The 21,730-nt window shown below is 45.7% G+C and overlaps 1 protein-coding gene across 3 annotated transcripts in view; it reads left to right on the top strand.

Annotated features, from left to right (window-relative positions):
• LOC307032497 (NLR family CARD domain-containing protein 3-like) overlaps positions 1-21,730 on the top strand; it is a 43,825-nt gene that overhangs the window by 17,333 nt on the left and 4,762 nt on the right. For 2 of the 3 annotated variants that reach the window (XM_079670494.1, XM_079670495.1), the window contains exons 3-9: positions 2,733-2,840; positions 7,493-7,600; positions 8,168-8,246; positions 8,386-8,611; positions 8,755-10,600; positions 10,687-10,860; positions 13,676-15,844. In XM_079670494.1, coding sequence (XP_079526620.1) covers positions 2,733-2,840; positions 7,493-7,600; positions 8,168-8,246; positions 8,386-8,611; positions 8,755-10,600; positions 10,687-10,860; positions 13,676-13,961 — 2,827 coding nt within the window. In that variant the 3' untranslated portion in view covers positions 13,962-15,844. Of the gene's footprint in view, positions 1-2,732; positions 2,841-7,492; positions 7,601-8,167; positions 8,247-8,385; positions 8,612-8,754; positions 10,601-10,686; positions 10,861-13,675; positions 15,845-20,385; positions 20,560-21,015; positions 21,163-21,730 lie in introns of those variants that run through there. The other variant, XM_079670496.1, reaches the window with a different exon arrangement.

Here is a 21,730-nt window from a genome sequence, read left to right on the forward strand (position 1 = left end):
CCTTTGTACTTTCACGATTGGTTGCTGATACAAAGGAAATGACCATATTTGGATCCAATGAGATTGTGCAGGAGAGACGGAGCTTTCCAACGATACCTCTGATGACATGGTGCACACAGCGGTGGCGGTACTTTATGTTACGTTAGAATGCTAACTTTTGCTGAATTTTCGAGAAACCTACCGACGCAAATAGACAAACTATCGTAAAATAAACACCTAAATGTGTATTTTGTACATTTTCCTTCCAAAAGCCTGAAAGAAAAATGTTATGGAATCAAAATAGCACAACATATAAAAATTGACCAGTGCATGAAAAACTATGTTTTTGCCCGGGGTGTCTCGCCTTAATGAGTGAGACGCACCGGAGTTGAGGATCTGTGGGGTTTGTATGTCGATGTAAGGGAAACACTGTTATTTGTATTACTATTATTAATAATAACGTGTGCATAGACCTTTTTCAGGGGCGGACTGGCCATCCGTAGAATGTCTCCCCCCCGTTGACAATTCACTAACAACAAGTCCCAACTAAATGCCTAAATTGTAAATTATATTTTTGGGAGAATAAACCCCACAGATCCTCAACTCCGGTGTGTCTCACTAATTAACAACACAACACAGAGCAACAAGAACGTTGTCTGCTACAGTAGAAATGAACTCACATGCATTTTGTTATTTGAGGGGAGGGTGGATGCTTGGGCCAGGTTAAGGGGCCTTTGGTTTTTCTTGCCGGGAGGGGGGGGGGGGGGGGGGGCTGCGGTGCGGTGCCCCCACGAATAGAATCAAATTCTGTGGGAAACACTGATAGTTAATGGGAGTAGTTAGCATGAGTAGTTAGCAGGAGTAGTTAATGTTAAATGTTAATGTAGTTAAATTCAAAGTTACACACATGCAAAACCCCGGCATCATTGAGATGTGACCTTGTTCGCTTAAAATACATTTCTGCAGTATCCTGGGTATTTGAAGTGTACCCAGGACACTGCAGTTGTGTATTTGAAGTGTACATCCACTTCAATACTTAACTGTAGGAGCTTGTGTATTTTAAGTGTACAGCACACATCAAATACACAAGACACTGCAGAAATGTATTTTAAGGGCACAGTACACTTCACTATTGGTGTCACATCTCTCGGTGGATGTCTGCTCACCACCTCAAGCTCAACCTTGAGAAGACTGAACTGCTTTTCCTTCCGGGAAAAGATAGTCCCACTCTTGACCTAACAATCAACATCGGCCCCTCTGTTGTTTCCCCGACTCAGACTGCAAGGAGTCTGGGTGTGACCCTAGATAACAAACTGTCCTTCACTGCAAACATCTCTGCTACAACCCGCTGCTGCAGATACACTCTTTACAACATCAGGAGGATACGTCCCCAGCTGACCCAGAAAGAGACGCAGGTTCTGGTCCAGGCTCTCGTCATCTCACGCCTAGACTACTGCAACTCCCTCCTGGCTGGTCTACCTGCATGTGCCCTCCGACCTCTGCAGCTCATCCAGAATGCAGCGGCTCGTCTGGTCTTCAACCTTCCTAAATGTTCCCACACCACGCCGCTCCTCCGCTCCCTTCACTGGCTTCCAGTAACTGCTAGAATCCACTTCAGGACTCTGGTACTTGCGTACCATGCTGTGAATGGATCTGGCCCTTCCTACATCCAGGACATGGTTAAACCGTACACCCCAGCACGTGCACTCCGCTCTGCATCAGCCAAACAGCTCGCTGCACCCGCACTGCGAGGGGGACCCAAGTTCCCATCAGCAGAAACACGTGGGTTTGCTATCCTGGCTCCAAAATGGTGGAATGAGCTCCCCATTGAAATCAGGACAGCAGAAAGCTTACACATCTTCTTCAGACTGAAAACTCATCTCTTTGGACTCCACTTCCAGAGATAGAATTACTAACAAAGCACTTATATACTAATAAAGGGCTGGCTTATCTAAAGCCAGTTGAGTAGCACTTGACATGTTTGGCTCTATGAAACCTGATGACCTTATATGATTCTGTTTTCTTCAAGGTTGTATCTTGTTGGTCGAATGCACTTATTGTAAGTCTCTCTGGATAAAAGCCTCAGCTAAATGAAATGCTACCTTTGAATATTGTACTTCAATTCTATCTTAGCTGCCTATATTTTATTTTATTTAGCTTTCTGACGGCCTGTTGTGGTTTCTTCTTGCCTCACTATGGGACTTTTGGGAGAAGGCTTTATGTCCCTCGCACTTCCTGGAACTGAAAGACCTTCCCCCCTCTCCCCCTCTGGAGGCTGGACTAATCACAGGCTCAGGGCGACCACGGTGTCTCACATTCATCAAGACTCCTGCAGTGGTTTGCATGTTGCCATTCCTACCTTCCAGTCTCTGTCTTGACTCCGGACCAACAGAGGACTCTCTTTTGTGTCGGGGCTAAAAGGGCTTTCCTGGAACCCTCTCGACCCGTTCGTTAAGGGGGTTCCTTATTCACCCAGGTTGATGCTAACGCCTGATCTCTTTCTTTGCAACAATGTCTGTTCAAATTAAATGACCAGCTTTTTAATTCTTTGGATCAAAAGTTGGTGTCTTTGAAGTGATTACAGACTGAACTTTCTCAGTTCTTAATTGTCTTTACAATGTGTTCATCTGTTCATCTGTTGATTGACAATAGGGATGAATACATCTACATGGTTATTTATTATGACTTTAAGAGATTTAACATATTTTCATCAGTTTTATTACAGCAAGCACATTCATCTGTTTCTGTTTCAGGGTCCAGCAGCAGAGACCAGACTCTCCCAGCTGTCTGTCCTTCAAGAGCGACTGGTCGAAGGACGCTGTCGTAACCTTTAAAGGACAACCTCCATCTGCTGATCAGAGGTATGTAGCTCATAGTAAGAGTCAGGTTATGATATAACTGTCACAGTCTGCTCCCTCACTCACCTATTTTCTGCATTAGCATTCCTTAGTCACCTGGTAGTCACACCCTGTTTCTCTCTCTCACTCTGTTACACCCATCAGCTCCATTAGTATATAGGTCCACTTCACTCTCACCTCAGTGCTGTTGTCAGAAAACACACCTTGCCTGGTATAATAGCTCCGATTAATGCATTCCACCGTTGAATGGGAAATACAGCATTAATACGTGGGCGCGCGGCCCTCGTGAGTGGCCGCGGTGCGTTCAGGGGCCTCCGCAGGAGAACGGTGGTTTATGTTTGTAAACTCTAGTTCTAGAGTGATGCGTGTGTGGGGGAAAATGCATTCAGTAAAAACGATTGCATTTATCCCAGAGTAAGAGTCATCTCTCTCCACAATTCCACTTTTCCCCATAATGTCCGTTTCAAAGAGACGGTATTGTGACGGCGCGTGCGGCCCCCCTCCCTGAGGGCGGGCCGCGGTGCGTTCAAAGACCTCAGTAGAGAGAAGAGTCACCGCAGTTTGCCACTGCTGCACCCACAAGGCAAAACTTCAATTGGATAGCCATAGTCTTTTCTGACCAACAATTACTTTCAGCGCAGCTCTCAAACCTGTGCAGGAACTCTCTCCAAGGTGTTGTGCCATCATACGGACCAGGGCGCAGTATTGGGACTCTTTCTCTCTGTTCGCAGTCCTCCTCACCCTGTGAAGAATCCGGGCAGTGTGCACGGCGAGGCTGGCGTGCACGTGATTTTGGCCGTTCATATTTGGGGGAATAGCACTTTGTGGACACATAGCACATAGCACATAGCCTGACTATGCTCTTCTTGTGGTGACAGCCTATAGCATGGAGGATAAGGGACTGGCGTGCTATGTATGAATTCTCCCCTATATTCAGGGGTAAAGGGGTTTGAAACAGTAGCAGCCATACACGTGTCCTGCACCCTTGATGGCGTAGCATGAGCTTGGGGGCTATACACGTGATCGCATGGGCCTCGGCCTTGTATTTCACAGTCTTGAGCAAAAGGGTTTGTGCTTGAAAACCTCGGCCGACTCATTGTCACATATGAAAGGGTTAAAACGTCCAAACACTTTATTTCCTTCATTAACATTGTCCATTTTAAATTCCACCTGTGTCTCTGTAGCAGTTAGTAGCAGTTAGTAGTAGTAGTAGTAGTAGTAGTAGTAGTAGTAGTAGTAGTAGTAGTAGAACCTTTATTTATCCAGGAAAATCAATTAAGAACAAATTCTTATTTACAATGATGACCTGACAGGAGGCAAAGGCTTCCTGAGGGGATGAGGTTTGGGAGGAAAAGAAATAAAAAGACAGACTCCGGGCCCGACAGAACCCAGGAGACAACACACACACATTGAGCAAAGAGGACAGGCATAGCAGTTAAACATATACAAACTCTAAAACAATGTTGCTGTGTTTCAATCAGTCATTAAAATCAGCATCAGGCAAAGCAGCTGCTGTGTGTACCAGGGTGTCTATAATAGTGACATTGAAGGTGCGGTGTGAGACAAAGGACCTTCCAGCTACCTGCTGCTGCAAACTGAAAGGCGGAGCGGCCAAAGGATGTATGGGCTTTGGGGATCTTTAGCAGGATGCTTGTAGCTGACCGGGTGTTGTGCGTCGGGGATGGGCGGAGTTGCAGTAATTGTGTGAGGTAGAAGGGGGTGAGGCCTAGGAGTGTTTTGTAAACAAACATCAGCCAGTGGATGTTGTGCCTGGTCTCAAGAGAGGGCCAGAGAGCACAGGTCACAGTGGTGTGTCCTGGTCTCAAGAGAGAGCCAGTTAGCCAGAGAGTACAGGTCACAGTGGTGTGTCCTGGTCTCAAGAGAGGGCCAGAGAGCACAGGTCACAGTGGCGTGTCCTGGTCTCAAGAGAGGGCCAGTTAGCCAGAAGGTACAGGTCACAGTGGTGTGTCCTGGTCTCAAGAGAGGGCCAGAGAGCACAGGTCACAGTGGCGTGTCCTGGTCTCAAGAGAGGGCCAGTTAGCCAGAGAGTACAGGTCACAGTGGTGTGTCCTGGTCTCAAGAGAGGGCCAGTTAGCCAGAGAGCACAGGTCACAGTGGTGTGTCCTGGTCTCAAGAGAGGGCCAGTTAGCCAGAGAGTACAGGTCACAGTGGCGTGTCCTGGTCTCAACAGAGGGCCAGTTAGCCAGAGAGTACAGGTCACAGTGGTGTGTCCTGGTCTCAAGAGAGGGCCAGTTAGCCAGAGAGCACAGGTCACAGTGGTGTGTCCTGGTCTCAACAGAGGGCCAGTTAGCCAGAGAGCACAGGTCACAGTGGTGTGTCCTGGTCTCAAGAGAGGGCCAGAGAGTACAGGTCACAGTGGTGTGTCCTGGTCTCAAGAGAGGGCCAGAGAGTACAGGTCACAGTGGTGTGTCCTGGTCTCAAGAGAGGGCCCGTTAGCCAGAGGGTACAGGTCACAGTGGCGTGTCCTGGTCTCAAGAGAGGGCCAGTTAGCCAGACAGTACAGGTCACAGTGGTGTGTCCTGGTCTCAAGAGAGGGCCAGTTAGCCAGAGAGTACAGGTCTCAGTGGTGTGTCCTGGTCTCAAGAGAGGGCCAGTTAGCCAGAGAGTACAGATCACAGTGGTGTGTCCTGGTCTCAAGAGAGGGCCAGAGAGTACAGGTCACAGCGGCGTGTCCTGGTCTCAAGAGAGGGCCAGTTAGCCAGAGAGTACAGGTCACAATGGTGTGTCCTGTAGGGGGCGTTGGTGGCGAAGCGGATGGCGGAGTGATACAGAACGTCTAAATGATCGAGAGCTCCTTTACACGCCGAGCGGTACATGGTGTCGCCGTAGTGGAACAGAGGAAGGACAGTCATCTGGACCAGAGAGAGTTTAGCAAAGTGAATGAGGAGCGATTCCTCTACAGAAAGCTGAGTCTAGCTTTAACCTTGGTCTGCATTTTGGAGAGATGTTCTGAGAATGACAGATTACTGTTAATCCAAAATCCAAGGTATTTATAAGATTGAACTATTTCGAGGTCCCGGCCATCGGCGGTCACAATAGTGCCAGTTTGGGAGGCGCCACTACGGCCAAACCACATGATCTTGGTTTTAGTGGTGTTCAGGACCAGGCCGAGGGCAGAGAGATGTGTCTCTCTGAAAACTATCCTCAAGAGTTTTCAGGACAGTATCTGGGGAAGGGCCAGCAGTGTACAGAATCGTGTCATCGGCATATACTGTAGGTGGATAGAGGAGTTACCCACTGATTTCTCCATGTCATTGATATATATTGAGAATAGGATGGGTGCTAGGATAGAGCCTTGTGGTACTCCCTTAGAGATGGATAGGGGCTGTGTCATCAGATTTTCAGATTGTACACACTGGGTGCGCATGGAGAGGTAGTTTTCAAACCAGGCTATCGATTGGTTAGTGACACCAATGCATCTAAGCTTTCCCAGAAGCAGTTGGTGATCTACAGTGTTGAAGGCTTTGGCAAGATCGATGAAAATGGCAGCACAGTATTGTCTGGAGTCAAGGGCATTGATGATATCATTTAGGACTTTGAGAGTCGTCGTCTCACACCCATGAACTGCACGGAGCCCAGACTGCATGTCAGATAGTATGTTGTAAGTCTTCAGAAAACCATGATTGAGTGTGGAGGATATATGCACAGCGGCTTCTTGGTCGACGCCAGGCCCCTTCATAAGGTTTTATCTTTTGGACATGTCTGGCTCTTTCTCCTCGTCTGTGCTTGCTCGGGCAACACAGGACTGGTGAGGAAGGGGGGGGGGGGCTGTGGGTCAGTAGGCATCTGACCCCCTCCCCAGACGTAATGCGCCTTCACAGTTTCCCGGGCCCTCTGAGGGGTCCCGGGATGGGCGAGGGGCACGCTGGGCCCTTACAGGGCTGGAGGGCTGCCCTCCTCCTGCCGAGGGGTAGCCCTCCACACTTTAGTCCACACACATTCTGCACGGGTCAGTGTTGAGTGTGGGGCATGGGCACTTGCACTCTCCCTGTGATCCTTAGGGACTCAGGGAGGTAGGTGCACAGTGAGCCCATACAGGGCTGGGGATTCTCACCATCTGCCTATGGGCGGAGGGGGGGGGGCCCAGCACTGTTTTGTGAGCGCACTTTCTGCGAGGTAAGCGCAGCAGAGTGTGCTCTGTCAGCCGCAGCCCAGCCCAGACTTCTCTCCGGGTTAAAGGAGAGTGTGGGGCAGCTGCTGCTGACGAGAAAAGCCGGTCAGGGGCAGTAGGGTGGAATGATGTTGTTGGACGACAGTGCACGTATACATCAGGGCTCCACCCACTGTACCCATAGAGTCCAGTAGAGGGCGGAGCCTGTGAGAGATATAACGCTGGGTTACGTATTGTAACCCTTGTTATATTAACACAGGCGGAGCCCTCTACTCAGGGCACTGTCTGTCCTATTCCGCTTGCTGAAGAGAGGTGTAGGATGGTAGTCAGGAGGCGACGCCTCCTTTTATTCGGTGAGATGCGCGCGCATTCAGGTAGGCCCGCCCCAAGGCCGGCTACTTCTATAGAAATCTCAGTAGGTGAATTCTTGCATAGAGGGTAGTACCCATAGAGTCCAGTAGAGGGCTCCGCCTGTGTTAATATAACAAGGGTTACAATACATAACCCAGTGTTTCTGTTTCAGGGTCCAGCAGCAGAGACCAGACTCTCCCTGCTGTCTGTCCTTCAAGAGCGACTGGTCGAAGGACGACTTCATCGACTTTAAAGGACGACCTCCATCTGCTGATCAGAGGTAAGCTGTAACTCATAAGAGTCCGGTTATGATAGAATAAAACCAGTTTGTATAAAGTCTCGTCTGACCCCTCCTCATGTCCAAAGTGTTTAGTTGTGAAGGTCCACACTGGGAGGGGCAGTGAAACTCCATCTGAAAGCTCAGGCTGTTCAGAAGCTGTTCCACCATCTCTCAAACACTTCTGATGGAGGAGACTGAGCCTTCATCAAAGTCACAACCAGCTCTACTGCCAGGTGAACCCTGACCCCTGATGTGGGGCTGGAGGTGGAGCTGGGGGGGTAACGGGGGCTGGTGTAAGAACTGTCCCTAGGTCTGTCCTCTTCCTGATGAACAGCTGTTAGCCAGCTGCAGAGTCCAGTCTCTATCCACACAGCCACGTTCCAGGAAGACCAGAATGAAGGATGGACAGAATCCTCTTCAACAGTAGCTGGAAATAAATATTCCTGTAGTGCAAAGTTCCCGCTGACGCACAGGACCACCAGCCTGTTTCCCTGTCCTCCTTTACCCTGAGTGTGTCTCTGTGTGGACAGACATCATGTGAGCTAATGCTTCATGGTTCCTCCACAGAGGGGACCAGGAGAGCTGGGAGGTTCCCGGTGGTCAGTCTGCCCAGCAGCATCAGACACAGCTGGACTCCATATTCACGGTGAGTACATGTACTCCAGATACTTGACCTCTCTTCTGTTCACAGTCATCTCCATGCTGCACTTTCAGAGAGTCAGTCTGTCCGGATCTGATGTTTGGATCCATGGTTTATAGTTTGTGTCCTTCATGTGATGTTCCAGCTGCTGGAGGACCACATCGTCACCTTTGTGAAGAGCGAGCTGAAGAAGATCCAGAAGGCTCTGAGTTCAGATTACCCAGCATGCTTAGAGAGTCAGAGGGAGGATGAGGAGGTGTTGGAGGCTGAGGATGAAGAGCAGAGGAGCAGCAGAGAGGCCTTCCTGAACATCACACTGCACTTCCTGAGGAGCATGAAGCAGGAGGAGCTGGCTGACCGTCTGCAGAGCAGTAAGAGGGTTTCTATAGAGAGTTAACACTCTGGATAAATGTCTCCTCTGCTGATGTCTCAAGAGACCAACATATATCCATACTTCATTCATAGAACCAGAGTTACAGTGTGACCTCATGATCTTTGTTGTGTGTTCTTTCAGAAACCTTTGCTGGAGTTTGTCCGCGTAAACTTAAGTTCATCCTGAAGGAGAGGTTCCAGTGTGTGTTTGAGGGCATTGCTAAAGCAGGAAACCCAACCCTTCTGAACCAGATCTACACAGAGCTCTACATCACAGAGGGGGGGTCTGCAGAGGTCAATGCTGAACATGAGGTCAGACAGATTGAAACAGCATCCAGGAAACCAGACAGACCAGAAACAACCATCAGACAAGAAGACCTCTTTAAAGCCTCACCTGGAAGAGATGCACCAATCAGAGCAGTGATGACAAAGGGCGTGGCTGGCATTGGGAAAACAGTCTTAACACAGAAGTTCACTCTGGACTGGGCTGAAGGCAAAGCCAACCAGGACATCCAGTTCATATTTCCATTCACCTTCAGAGAGCTGAATGTGGTGAGAGAGAGCAAGTACAGCTTGGTGGAACTTGTTCATCACTTCTTCTCTGAAACCAGAGACGCAGGAATCTGCAGGTTTGATCAGTTCCCGGTTGTGTTCATCTTTGACGGTCTGGATGAGTGTCGACCTCCTCTGGACTTCCTCAACACTGAGATCCTGACTGATGTCACAGAGTCCACCTCAGTGGATGTGCTGCTGACAAACCTCATCAGGGGGAAGCTGCTTCCTTCTGCTCGCCTCTGGATAACCACACGACCTGCAGCAGCCAATCAGATCCCTCCTGAGTGTGTGGACATGGTAACAGAGGTCCGAGGGTTCACTGACCCACAGAAGGAGGAGTACTTCAGGAAGAGATTCAGAGATCAGAAGCAGGCCCGCACCATCATCTCCCACATCAAGACCTCACGAAGCCTCCACATCATGTGCCACATCCCAGTCTTCTGCTGGATCTCTGCTTCAGTTCTGGAGGAGGTGTTGAAAACCAGAGAGGGGGGAGAGCTGCCCAAGACCCTGACTGAGATGTACATCCACTTCCTGGTGGTTCAGTCCAAAGTGAAGAACATCAAGTATGATGGAGGAGCTGAGACAGATCCACACTGGAGTCCAGAGAGCAGGGAGATGATGGAGGCTCTGGGGAAACTGGCTTTTGAGCAGCTGCAGAAAGGCAACCTGATCTTCTATGAGTCCGACCTGACAGAGTGTGGCATCGATATCAGAGCAGCCTCAGTGTACTCAGGAGTGTTCACACAGGTCTTTAGAGAGGAGAGAGGACTGTACCAGAACAAGGTGTTCTGCTTCGTCCATCTGAGCGTTCAGGAGTTTCTGGCTGCTCTTCATGTCCATCTGACCTTCATCACCTCTGGAGTCAACCTGCTGGCAGAAGAACCAACAACCTCCCAGAAGTCTAAAGTCAAACCTGAACTAACACATCTCTACCAGAGTGCTGTGGACCAGGCCTTACAGAGTCCAAACGGACACCTGGACCTGTTCCTCCGCTTCCTCCTGGGTCTTTCTCTGCAGACCAATCAGAAACTCCTACGAGGCCTGCTCACACAGACAGGAAGTGACTTAAGTAACATTCAGAAACTCCTACGTCTGCTCACACAGACAGGAAGTGACTCAGAGACCAATCAGGAAACAGTCCAGTACATAAAGAAGAAGATAGATGAGGGTCTGTCTGCAGAGAGAAGCATCAACCTGTTCCACTGTCTGAATGAACTGAATGATCGTTCTCTAGTGAAGCAGATCCAACAGTCCCTGAGTTCAGGAAGTCTCTCCACAGATAAACTGTCTCCTGCTCAGTGGTCAGCTCTGGTCTTCATCTTACTGTCATCAGGAGAAAATCTGGACGTGTTTGACCTGAAGAAATACTCTGCTTCAGAGGAGGCTCTTCTGAGGCTACTGCCAGTGGTCAAAGCCTCCAACAAAGCTCTGTGAGTACAGAGATCATTGATTTAGAGAATCAGTTATTAACACACTGCTGTCTTCTGAATAACTGTTGTCCTCATCGTCTCTTCAGGCTGAGTGTCTGCAACCTGTCAGAGAGAAGCTGTGCAGCTCTGTCCTCAGTCCTCAGCTCTCAGTCCTCTAGTCTGAGAGATCTGGACCTGAGTAACAACGACCTGCAGGATTCAGGAGTGAAGCTGCTGTCTGCTGGACTGGAGAGTCCACACTGTGAACTGAAGACTCTCAGGTCAGAGACTGTGCAGAATAGGACAGTTTAATGGTGGAGGTATTCACACATATTGATAGATGTCTTGTGATTCACTGTTGAGGAACCTGTGACCCAAGTTTTTCATCTCCGACCTTGTCAGGTATTGAACATTCAATAAATAAAGAACACAGAATTATTAAATATGAAACACAGAATTTGTGTGATTATACTAAATGATTTACAAATAAACACCACTGCATATTTACAACTGTTACACATGCTGATGTAACGCAAGTGTTTCCAACTTGGGATCAATAAAGTATATCTTATCTTAAGATGATCGATGGCTACTGCCATATTTACAAAATGTGCCTCTGAACCTTGACAAGTGCATGTTTCAGGCTTATCAATGAACAACAGGAGGGGTCACAGACATAAGACCAGCTGTTAAATAAAGCTCTTCTGACCTTAGCTGGCATGTGGGTATATATTAATGCTGCCCATTATGGGCACAAGCCATTTTCACCCATTTATTAATTATATGTTTTAAATGAGTGTTTCCTATCCCCTAAACCTCCAGGGATGTTCACAGTTTAATACTGGCAACTTCTTATTATGGGAAATACGAAAACCTCTTTTAAAACTACAACTCCCAGAAGAGACGTGCCATAGATAGAGAACATGTTGAGAAACACAATAGCCAGCATCTGTAGTTCTGGGGACGGGGTGGGGGAGGGGGGGACGCGGTGGACCCGTTCAAATCCAGTTTTGGACAGTCTGCCGTGGTTCCATCCCATTTCAAAGTGCTGTTCGGCGCTCGGCGTAACCCTCGGAGCACACTCTCCAATCACAGAGCTTGAGGACTATCACGGGGTTTGTCAAGCGGAGAGAATACTTACTTCCGGGTGTAAAATTCTCCAAAGCAAATGAGCTGCTCCGACCCTCGGTCCTGACGGACTCCAACTTGTGTTTATTAATCAAACAAATAAATAAACACAACGATAATGATGTGTTATTGTTGAGTAAATAACAGTGTGGTTTAGAAAAGAATACAAAACTAGAAGGAAAAAACGATGAAACAATACAGATTTCAGTTTTCTGAGACCCAACTCTCCCCATAACTGACGGCAACAAAAGTCCTAAATTATTCAATTAAAATAAAGAAGTAAAAACAATAAGTGTGGCTTGATATTGAGTTAGAAAAAGGTTGATAAACGCTGTGAGAATGGATCTGCAGAGAGCATTTCGCCGAGATCCCAACTCCTCTATTACCAACGTTCAGGGAGCTCTATGCAAGTCAATGGGACGCCCTGCCCGTTGAACACTGACTCTCAAGGGGTACCCTGTCCGTAATAGAGTGACGGGGAGGGGCCCTGGCCGACCGTCAACATGTGACAGGTTGGGAGTGAGAACGTGTTAGGAAAACGGCTCACTCTCAGTTTACGTACAATTCTTTTAAAAAGTGATACACTACGGAATCTAAAGACATTTAGCTAAACATAAAATATAACCAATAAATGCAGATAGATTATACACAGAATAGTACACGTAGATCGCAATTATTATTATATTTACAACTGAGTGAACAGAGTAACAACTCACCCAAAGCTAAGAATCCTCTAACACTGACGGATTCCCAAAATGCACCACATTCAGCGCAACACTGGCTTCCGGCTGCGGCTTTTCAAAATAAAATAAAATGACAAAACTATGCTTGCTTTTGATCAAAGTCAATGCGGAAAACCTGCACTCACACAGGTAGGTGGAGGGGAAGGGAATGAGCACTCACACAGGTAGGTGGAGGTGAAGGGAATGAGCACTCACACAGGTAGGTGAAGGTGAAGGGAAGGAGCACTCACACAGGTAGGTGGAGGGGAAGGGAATGAGCACTCACACAGGTAGGTGGAGGTGAAGGGAAGGAGCACTCACACAGGTAGGTGGAGGGGAAGGGAATGAGCACTCACACAGGTAGGTGGAGGTGAAGGGAATGAGCACTCACACAGGTAGGTGGAGGGGAAGGGAATGAGCACTCACACAGGGAGGTGGAGGGAGTGAGCACTCACACAGGTAGGTGGAGGTGAAGGGAATGAGCACTCACACAGGTAGGTGGAGGGGAAGGGAATGAGCACTCACTCAGGTAGGTGGAGGGGAAGGGAATGAGCACTCACACAGGTAGGTGAAGGTGAAGGGAATGAGCACTCACACAGGTAGGTGGAGGGGAAGGGAATGAGCACTCACACAGGGAGGTGGAGGGAGTGAGCACTCACACAGGTAGGTGGAGGTGAAGGGAATGAGCACTCACACAGGTAGGTGGAGGGGAAGGGAATGAGCACTCACTCAGGTAGGTGGAGGTGAAGGGAATGAGCACTTTCACAGCCTTTTTGGCGAGGTGGGGGAACTCGGTCTCCACAGACAGCCACAAGTGGGCAAGTGTCACTTTACTCGTCTTTTCCTCGTTATTTGTTGTCTCACGCTGCGCCTCCCCTGAAGCTCTCTGGCGCCCCCCAGGGGAGGCGCGCCTCACACTTTGAAAACCGCTGCTATACATTATATTGTGTCCGTCTGCTAAATAAAGTATTTAGTTTTAAAGTAATAAAACAATTAAACATCTTGAAAACTGTCATTTCTGCGTCTACACAGGGCTTTCACGCTGTCCTTTAATGAGCTGTTCTGAAAAAACGCTCCCTGGTTAAGCCTCTTTTTTTTCAGCGTAAAAATATTTGAAGTATTTTGTTCAGATTATGTTTTATGTTCTGTTCAAAATTGTTTTTCACCTACATATCCTTTCTTATCCAGTGTGATTGATTGTAAACACAAATGTTGTTTCTCTTTTTGTTCATTCTGTTCTCTTCAGGCTGAGTGGCTGTGACCTGTCAGAGAGAAGCTGTGCAGCTCTGTCCTCAGTCCTCAGCTCCCAGTCCTCTAGTCTGAGAGATCTGGACCTGAGTAACAACGACCTGCAGGATTCAGGAGTGAAGCTGCTGTCTGCTGGACTGGAGAGTCCACACTGTGAACTGAAGACTCTCAGGTCAGAGACCAGAACATTCAACAATAACTTTTTTAAACCTTTTTATCTTTATGTTTTAAACATATTGTATAAAACTCCCCCACTACTTGGACTATTCCTTGCACCCCTCTAGAATAAGCCTGAATGGTCTCAACCATATTGCATCAGTGACGTGCACTTGTTGTTATGACAAGATCGCAGACACTGGTAGCGATCGGACAATTGAGTGCTGTTCAGTTTGTGTGTTGTGGAACATGTGTGTCCGTGTGGGACGCTTGGGTCCTGCTTTGCTGTTGCTTTCTTGTACTTCACCGGAGTCAGTTTGAGATATCAATCAGCTTTTATTCTGCAAACCATGGAATAGACACACAGATCCACAGTTTAGCCACAGTACAGTGAGATGTTGCTCCAAAGCTAAGAATCCTCTAACACTGTTACAGTGATCGTATAGTGGTATCATTTGTTTAGAGAAAAAGGATTCTAAATACAAACATAAAGAAACCCAATAACATTTATTACAAACATAAATCAATTTAGCTTGTAATTGTGACAATAAAGGTTCATCAAATTACTTAGATGAACAGTATTCAATAAAAGCCTTAACAGCTCAAAATAAACATACCTGCAAACCATGGAATAGACACACAGATCCACAGTTTAGCCACAGTACAGTGAGGTGTTGCTCTACAAAGGAAAGTTTCACATCAGTGACGCAAATGCCACATGCACTCCTCCACAACGTTAGCGGCTAACTAGTTAGCTGGAAAACCAACACGTTCTCACTCCCAACCCGTCACACGTTGATGGACGGGTACCTCTTGGAAGTCAGTTTTCAACGGGCAGGGCGTCCCATAGACCTTCATAGACCTCCCATAGTGTTGATAATAGACGCCATGAGAACGCTCCCCGACGGTCGGTTGTTATTGTCAATATTAATATAATAATGATTTATTTTTTAATAGTCACACTCGATTTTGCCGATTTTCTTGTTGCCCCAGCTGGTCGACACCTCTGCTATACATTACAGTTTGACTTAGCCAGCAATACAAGTCAATCCCAGCATCAGCCATGCTGCTGTGCTGTGGGAATACCATCACTCACATCTGTATCTTTGTAACGCAACACGTTAAAATGCATCATATTTTGGTTAGCTAAATTCAACTGACGATACTTCAGTAAAAGCCTTAACTTGCTTTGTTTTATCAACTAACATAAATGTATTTATCATTTTGAAATCACATCCTACTGTTGGAGTCGGGGGCTGATCATTTATTCCGGGAAATGACTCTGACCTACTAATGAACCTAACCGAAGTTATTGAGTCTATGTCAGTTTACTGCTTGACTCAGATCCACCAACGTCAGCAAGATCTCACCTCTATTAACTCCTTAAGAACCAGGTTCAATGAACTGCTGTTTCAATTCAGACAACTCTCTAAATCTGTTTAAGCGATCCCGAAGGATTTTGATATCAGTAATGAGGTGTGGCCCTACCTAAGTGTGAGCGTGGCAGGGTGCCATCTTACCTTTGAAGCAGGAGAGGAGAGCACAGATGTCTTTTAAGTTGTCCCAGTCCAAAAGGTGGGATCAGTTTATTTGAAGACAAATAGGTCCAAACTAATACAGTCAATCAATCAATCAATCAATGTTTATTTATATAGCCCAATATCACAAATGTTACATTTGTCTCAGTGGACTTCACAGTTTGTACAGAATATCAGTATGACAATACGACACCCTCTGTCCTTAGACCCTCACATCGTACAAGGAAACACTTCCAGAGAAAACCCACAGTTTAAAGGGGAACATGGGAGAAACCTCAGGGAGAGCAACAGAGGAGGGATCCCTCTCCCAGGACGGACAGACGTGCAATAGATGCCGTGTGTAAATTGAAAAGATAATACATTTGCAACATAGGTAGTCCAAATGTTTGGAAATGCATGTGTGTATAATAGAAAGATGAATCCATGAGTATATCCATCCAGGACTTATGATCCAGGACCACAGCCACGACTCAAGATCCAGGACTCGCAATCCACGACACAGGACCGCAGGATCATCCATGACTCCGGATCCCGGCGTAGATAGACACCAAAAAGAAAGACATTTGGGGAAGCTGGGTTAATTGGAACATGAGAGTACACAGGTATAGACAGAGAGATGGAAGAAGTAAGATGTCCCCCGACAAACTAAGCCTATATCAGCAAAACTAGGGGCTGAATCTAATCAGCCCTAACTATAAGCTTTATCAAAAAGGAAGGTCTTAAGCGCACTCTTAAAAACGGATAGGGTGTCTGCCGTCCGAACACAAACTGGAAGCTGATTCCACAAAAGTGGAGCTTGATAAGAAAAGGCTCTGGCTCCCATTGTACTTTTAGAGACTCTAGGAACAACCAACAACCCTGCATTCTTGGAACGCAATGCCCTAGTAGGACAGTAGGGTATAATGAGTTCTTTAAGGTAAAATGGCGCCTGCCCATTAAGGGCTTTGTAGGCGAGAAGAAGAATTTTAAATTCTATCCTGTGTTCTATAGGGAGCCAGTGTAAGGCAGCCAGAACAGGAGTAATGTGGTCCCTTTTCCTAACTCTGGTTAGTACACGAGCTGCAGCATTTTGAATCAGCTGAAGCGACTTGACTGACTTCTTGGTACACCCTGATAATAAGGAGTTACAATAATCCAGCCTTGAAGTAACAAATGCATGGACTAGTTTCTCTGCATCGTTTTGAGGCAAGATATGCCTGATTTTTGCAATGTTACGTAGATGGAAGTAGGCGGTCCTTGAAATGGATTTTATGTGGGCGTTAAAGGATAAATCCTGATAAAATATAACAACAAGATTCCTTACAGTCTCACTGGAGGCTAAATTAATGCCATCCATAGTTAATATATCTTTAGATAATTTGTTTCGTAGATTCTTCGGGCCAAGTACAATAACTTCAGTTTTGGTCTTGTTTAACATCAAAAAATGTAAGGTCATCCACGTTTTTAAGTCCTTGAGGCAGTCTTGAATTTTATTTAGATGATTAATTTCATCAGGCTTGATTGATAAATATAGTTGAGTATCATCCGCATAACAATGAAAGTTTACAGAATGATTCCTTATAATATTGCCTAACGGAAGCATATATAGGGTGAACAAAATAGGTCCAAGCACTGAGCCCTGTGGCACTCCATGGCTAACTTTGGTATGAATGGAAGATTCATCGTTGACACGTACAAACAAATGAAAGTTTGAAACTGGGTTTTTACCTTCTCTCTTTACAACATTATAATCATACTAAACCTATCATGCTGTGATCATGTTCTAATATGAAACCTTAATTCATAGTTTTGACATTAAAGTCTTCCGACAGAATCCAGAGGAATCTCCTCGTGAATCGAAGGTGCTAACATTCACACCTAGAGTCTAACAACATTTAGGGGTGGATCCTCATAAATGGTCAGTCGGATCTAACAGTTTCAAACTTTCATCCAACAATTCACTCAGCATTCAACCAATACATTCAAGAGATATCTACCCAGTTTGAGAGAACCTTTACCCAGGGAAACCCCAGCTCTCCAGGGAGAGAGCATACCAGGGGAACCCCCCCTGTCTCGAGTTTGCTCCCTCTCAGACAGTGCTTTTATGCTGAACAAAAAGACAGAAACACCTAAAGACACCTCCTCCAGACCCATATTTGTGGAAACTGGGCGTGGCTCTGATGTACAGGACTGGACCTGACCAGACATATTCTATGGCTATGGCATAAGACACACCTTCCCAAACATGTATGAAAAGGTCATGACCTCTACTCTGCAGGACTGGAAAAATATTATTCTCGGCTCGAGCATAAACACCTTTTTGGGACCTCAGTATATTGTTCCTTAAGTCAGGAGCCCCCCTCCCTGTGCACCGCTGTGAGAGAAGAAATTGTCCCCCCTCTCTTATCAGTGACACCTCATAAACCATAATAGGCCTCAATCTCAATTTAACAAACTACTTGTGTTTTGTTTATACTGTAAATATAGAAAATATGAAGCATTTTCATTGTGGGTTATACAAGAATATAATTGATTATATTTGATTATAATTCACTTTCGTTTTAAGTATTCAACCTAATATGGAGACTTCAACACTACAATCAGTGCCTCTGTTCTACACATTATATTGTGTCCGTCTGCAAAATAAAGTATTTCATTTTAAAGTAATAAAACAATTAAACATCTTGAAAACTGTCATTTCTGCGTCTACACAGGGCTTTCACGCTGCCCTTTAATGAGCTGTTCTGAAAAAACGCTCCCTGGTTTAGCCTCTCTTATATTTCTCTGAACGATCAGCTCCAGGTACGTTAACCAGCCTCTCAGCTCAGGATTTCTTAATGTCCACTTATTCAGGATTCTCAGTGTAAAAATATTTGAAGTATTTTCTTCAGATTATGTTTTATGTTCTGTTCAAAATTGTGTTTCACCTACATATCATATCTTATCCAGGGGGATTCATTTTAAACACAAATGTTGTTTCTCTTTTTGTTCATTCTGTTCTCTTCAGGCTGAGAGGCTGTGACCTGTCAGAGAGCAGCTGTGCAGCTCTGTCCTCAGTCCTCAGCTCCCAGTCCTCTAGTCTGAGAGATCTGGACCTGAGTAAGAACGACCTGCAGGATTCAGGAGTGAAGCTGCTGTCTGCTGGACTGGAGAGTCCACACTGTGAACTGAAGACTCTCAGGTCAGAGACCAGAACAGTTTGACTTAGCCAGCAATACAAGTCAATACCACCATCAGCCATGCTGCTGTGCTGTGGGAATACCATCACTCACATCTGTATCTTTGTAACGCAACACGTTAACATGCATCATATTTTGGTTAGCTAAATTCAACTGACGATACTTCAGCAAAAGCCTTAACTTGCTTTGTTTTATCAACTAACATAAATGTATTTATCATTTTGTACTATCTGTAATGCTATGCGCAACATTTTTTATTATTCCGCCGGGTTATTTTGCGCCTCTTCTTCTCCCACATTCCACATCGCAGAAATTCCGTTCAAACATCAAAACGTTCATTTCAGTCGGGAATCGATGGTTATTACTTTTCTAATTCATAACTTTCATAATTCCAGAGATACATCCCATAATGCATCACATTTTTAACATGGAAGTCAATGGAGAAACTCTTCAGACTTCAATAATCTTCAAGTAACTTCAACTGTTCATTCATACTTTCACTCAGAAACCTCATTCCAACTTTAAAACGTGTCACATCTTTCTGACATTATTCATGTTAAACAACTTTTAAATCCGATTCTTATTTTTAGAGAGATTAAAGATTGTTCAGATCTTGGTAAAGAGGCCTTCTTCAGATTTTAGAGTGTGTGATGTCACAGCTAGAGTGAAGGACAGATTTCATTTCGCCTTCTTATTTTCTTTTAAACCTGCCATAATTCCCAAACCCTACATTCCTGAGACACATTTTTTCATGAGAAACGTAGGAAAACATCTTGTAGCTTGAAAGATAAAAAAAATGTAAGCAAAATAATTATAATCGCCCCCAATCTTCACTTGTATATCACCGGTCCATGCCTCAACAGCTCTACGCCAAATCTGAGATCTCACCATATGCCGTTTCCATGGAAACGCATCCCTCGCCGTCAAACACGATATTGCTATAACTCCTATGAAAATGTTCAAAAAGTGCTCAAACTTCACATGTGTGCTAACAGTCCAGCCGTGACGACATCTACATGACAGTTTTTAGATTTCTCCAAATGCCGTTGCCATGGCAACACAAGGCTCGCCATGAAACACGATTTTCTCATAAGTTCAGTGAAAATGCTCCAAACGGCAAAAGACTTCACAGGTTTGGTAACAATGTAGCCATCAACGCATCTAAGCGTATTATAGGGGGTCATCAAATACCGTTGCCATGGCGACAGATCATTCGCCATCAAGTTAGTTCAAAGGTTTGCAGTTCAAATATTTTGCTGCTTTTCCAAGCCTTTTTTACGTTCTGTTCTTCTCTCATCACGCATTCAAGCCCCCAGTGTTCACGTATCATTTCAATCTAAATTCTTCACTTTCTTCTTACACATTACATTTCAGCATAGCAGTTTAGAGTCAGCTTTTCAGCATAAAGCATTCCCACTAGCAATTTCTTCAGGAATTGCATTCTCTAGTTCAGTGCCTCTGTTCTACACATTATATTGTGTCCGTCTGCAAAATAAAGTATTTCATTTTAAAGTAATAAAACAATTAAGCATCTTGAAAACTGTCATTTCTACGTCTACACAGGGCTTTCACTCTGCCCTTTAATGAGCTGTTCTGAAAAAACGGTCCCTGGTTTAGCCTCTCTTATATTTCTCTGAACGATCAGCTCCAGGTACGTTAACCAGCCTCTCAGCTCAGGATTTCTTAATGTCCACTTATTCAGGATTCTCAGTGTAAAAATATTTGAAGTATTTTCTTCAGATTATGTTTTATGTTCTGTTCAAAATTGTTTTTCACCTACATATCATATGTTATCCAGGGTGATTCATTTTAAACACAAATGTTGTTTCTCTTTTTGTTCATTCTGTTCTCTTCAGGCTGAGAGGCTGTGACCTGTCAGAGAGAAGCTGTGCAGCTCTGTCCTCAGTCCTCAGCTCCCAGTCCTCTAGTCTGAGAGATCTGGACCTGAGTAACAACGACCTGCAGGATTCAGGAGTGAAGCTGCTGTCTGCTGGACTGGAGAGTCCACACTGTGAACTGAAGACTCTCAGGTCAGAGACCAGAACAGTTTGACTTAGCCAGCAATACAAGTCAATACCACCATCAGCCATGCTGCTGTGCTGTGGGAATACCATCACTCACATCTGTATCTTTGTAACGCAACAATGAGAGAACAAACGTTATACCATCATCGATTACATTCAAGATTCAGAGATTTGGTGTTTTGGTGGTGTTGGAGGTCTGATGTCCAAACTGTAGTAGAGTGTGTCGGCTGCAGATCTTCTTGTAGTCATCTCTCTGTGTCTTTGTTCACATTATTCTCTATTCCTTTGTTTTATGATCTGTTCATATCAATAAGACCCTTACCATGGCTGTCCAGTTGAACTGTGAAGCAGTGACTGGAGTTTTAGGTGTAGAGATGACCCAGAGGTGATGCAGTACTAAGCCCCGCCCCCTTCCAGTCCTCGACCCTCAGATGATCTGACGGCTTGTTTGTGTGTCTGCAGGCTGTCAGGCTGTCTGATCACAGAGGAAGGCGGTGATGCTCTGGCCTCAGCTTTAAACCCCTCCCATCTGAGAGAGCTGGACCTGAGCTACAATCATCCAGGAGCCTCAGGGGGGAGGCTGCTGTCTGCTGGACTGGACACGCTCAGGTATGGAGAGGCACTCAGTCTGATAGAGGAGGTAGAAACTGGCTCCTATGACCTGAAACATCCAGAGCTGATAGACCTGACTCTTCACACTGTCTGCCGTCAGCTGCTAGCATCAAACACACATGTTCCACCACTGAGAGGCAACCCCCCCTCAGTGGGTCAATGTTCATCTTGGAACGTCCAACAGGAACAGAGTGGGGGGGTCTAGTGTTCACACAGATTTAGCAGAAGAAGTGACATCATGAATAAATAAACTGATTCATTTCCAGATGTTTTTATTGAGTCTTAGCAAACGGCCAATCAGAAGAGTCTTTATCAGTTTGTTGATTTCTCCTGGACAATACAAACACTCATCACCCCTCAATATTAGTGATGTTGATTAGACGATGTGTTTACCGCACAGTACACAAGTTCAACTTACAGAGCGAGGGAGGACACTCCTCAGATGCCTTGACCATGTGGGAACATCAGAAAATGGTGACCCAAAAGTACACACAAAAACATACAGTAGTATTAGTTATTATAGATCAGATGATTAATAGGGCATGCATATGTAGTTTAAAGGAGA

This window comes from Notothenia rossii (assembly GCF_949606895.1).
Source record: "Notothenia rossii genome assembly, chromosome: 3".
NCBI lineage: Eukaryota > Metazoa > Chordata > Actinopteri > Perciformes > Nototheniidae > Notothenia > Notothenia rossii.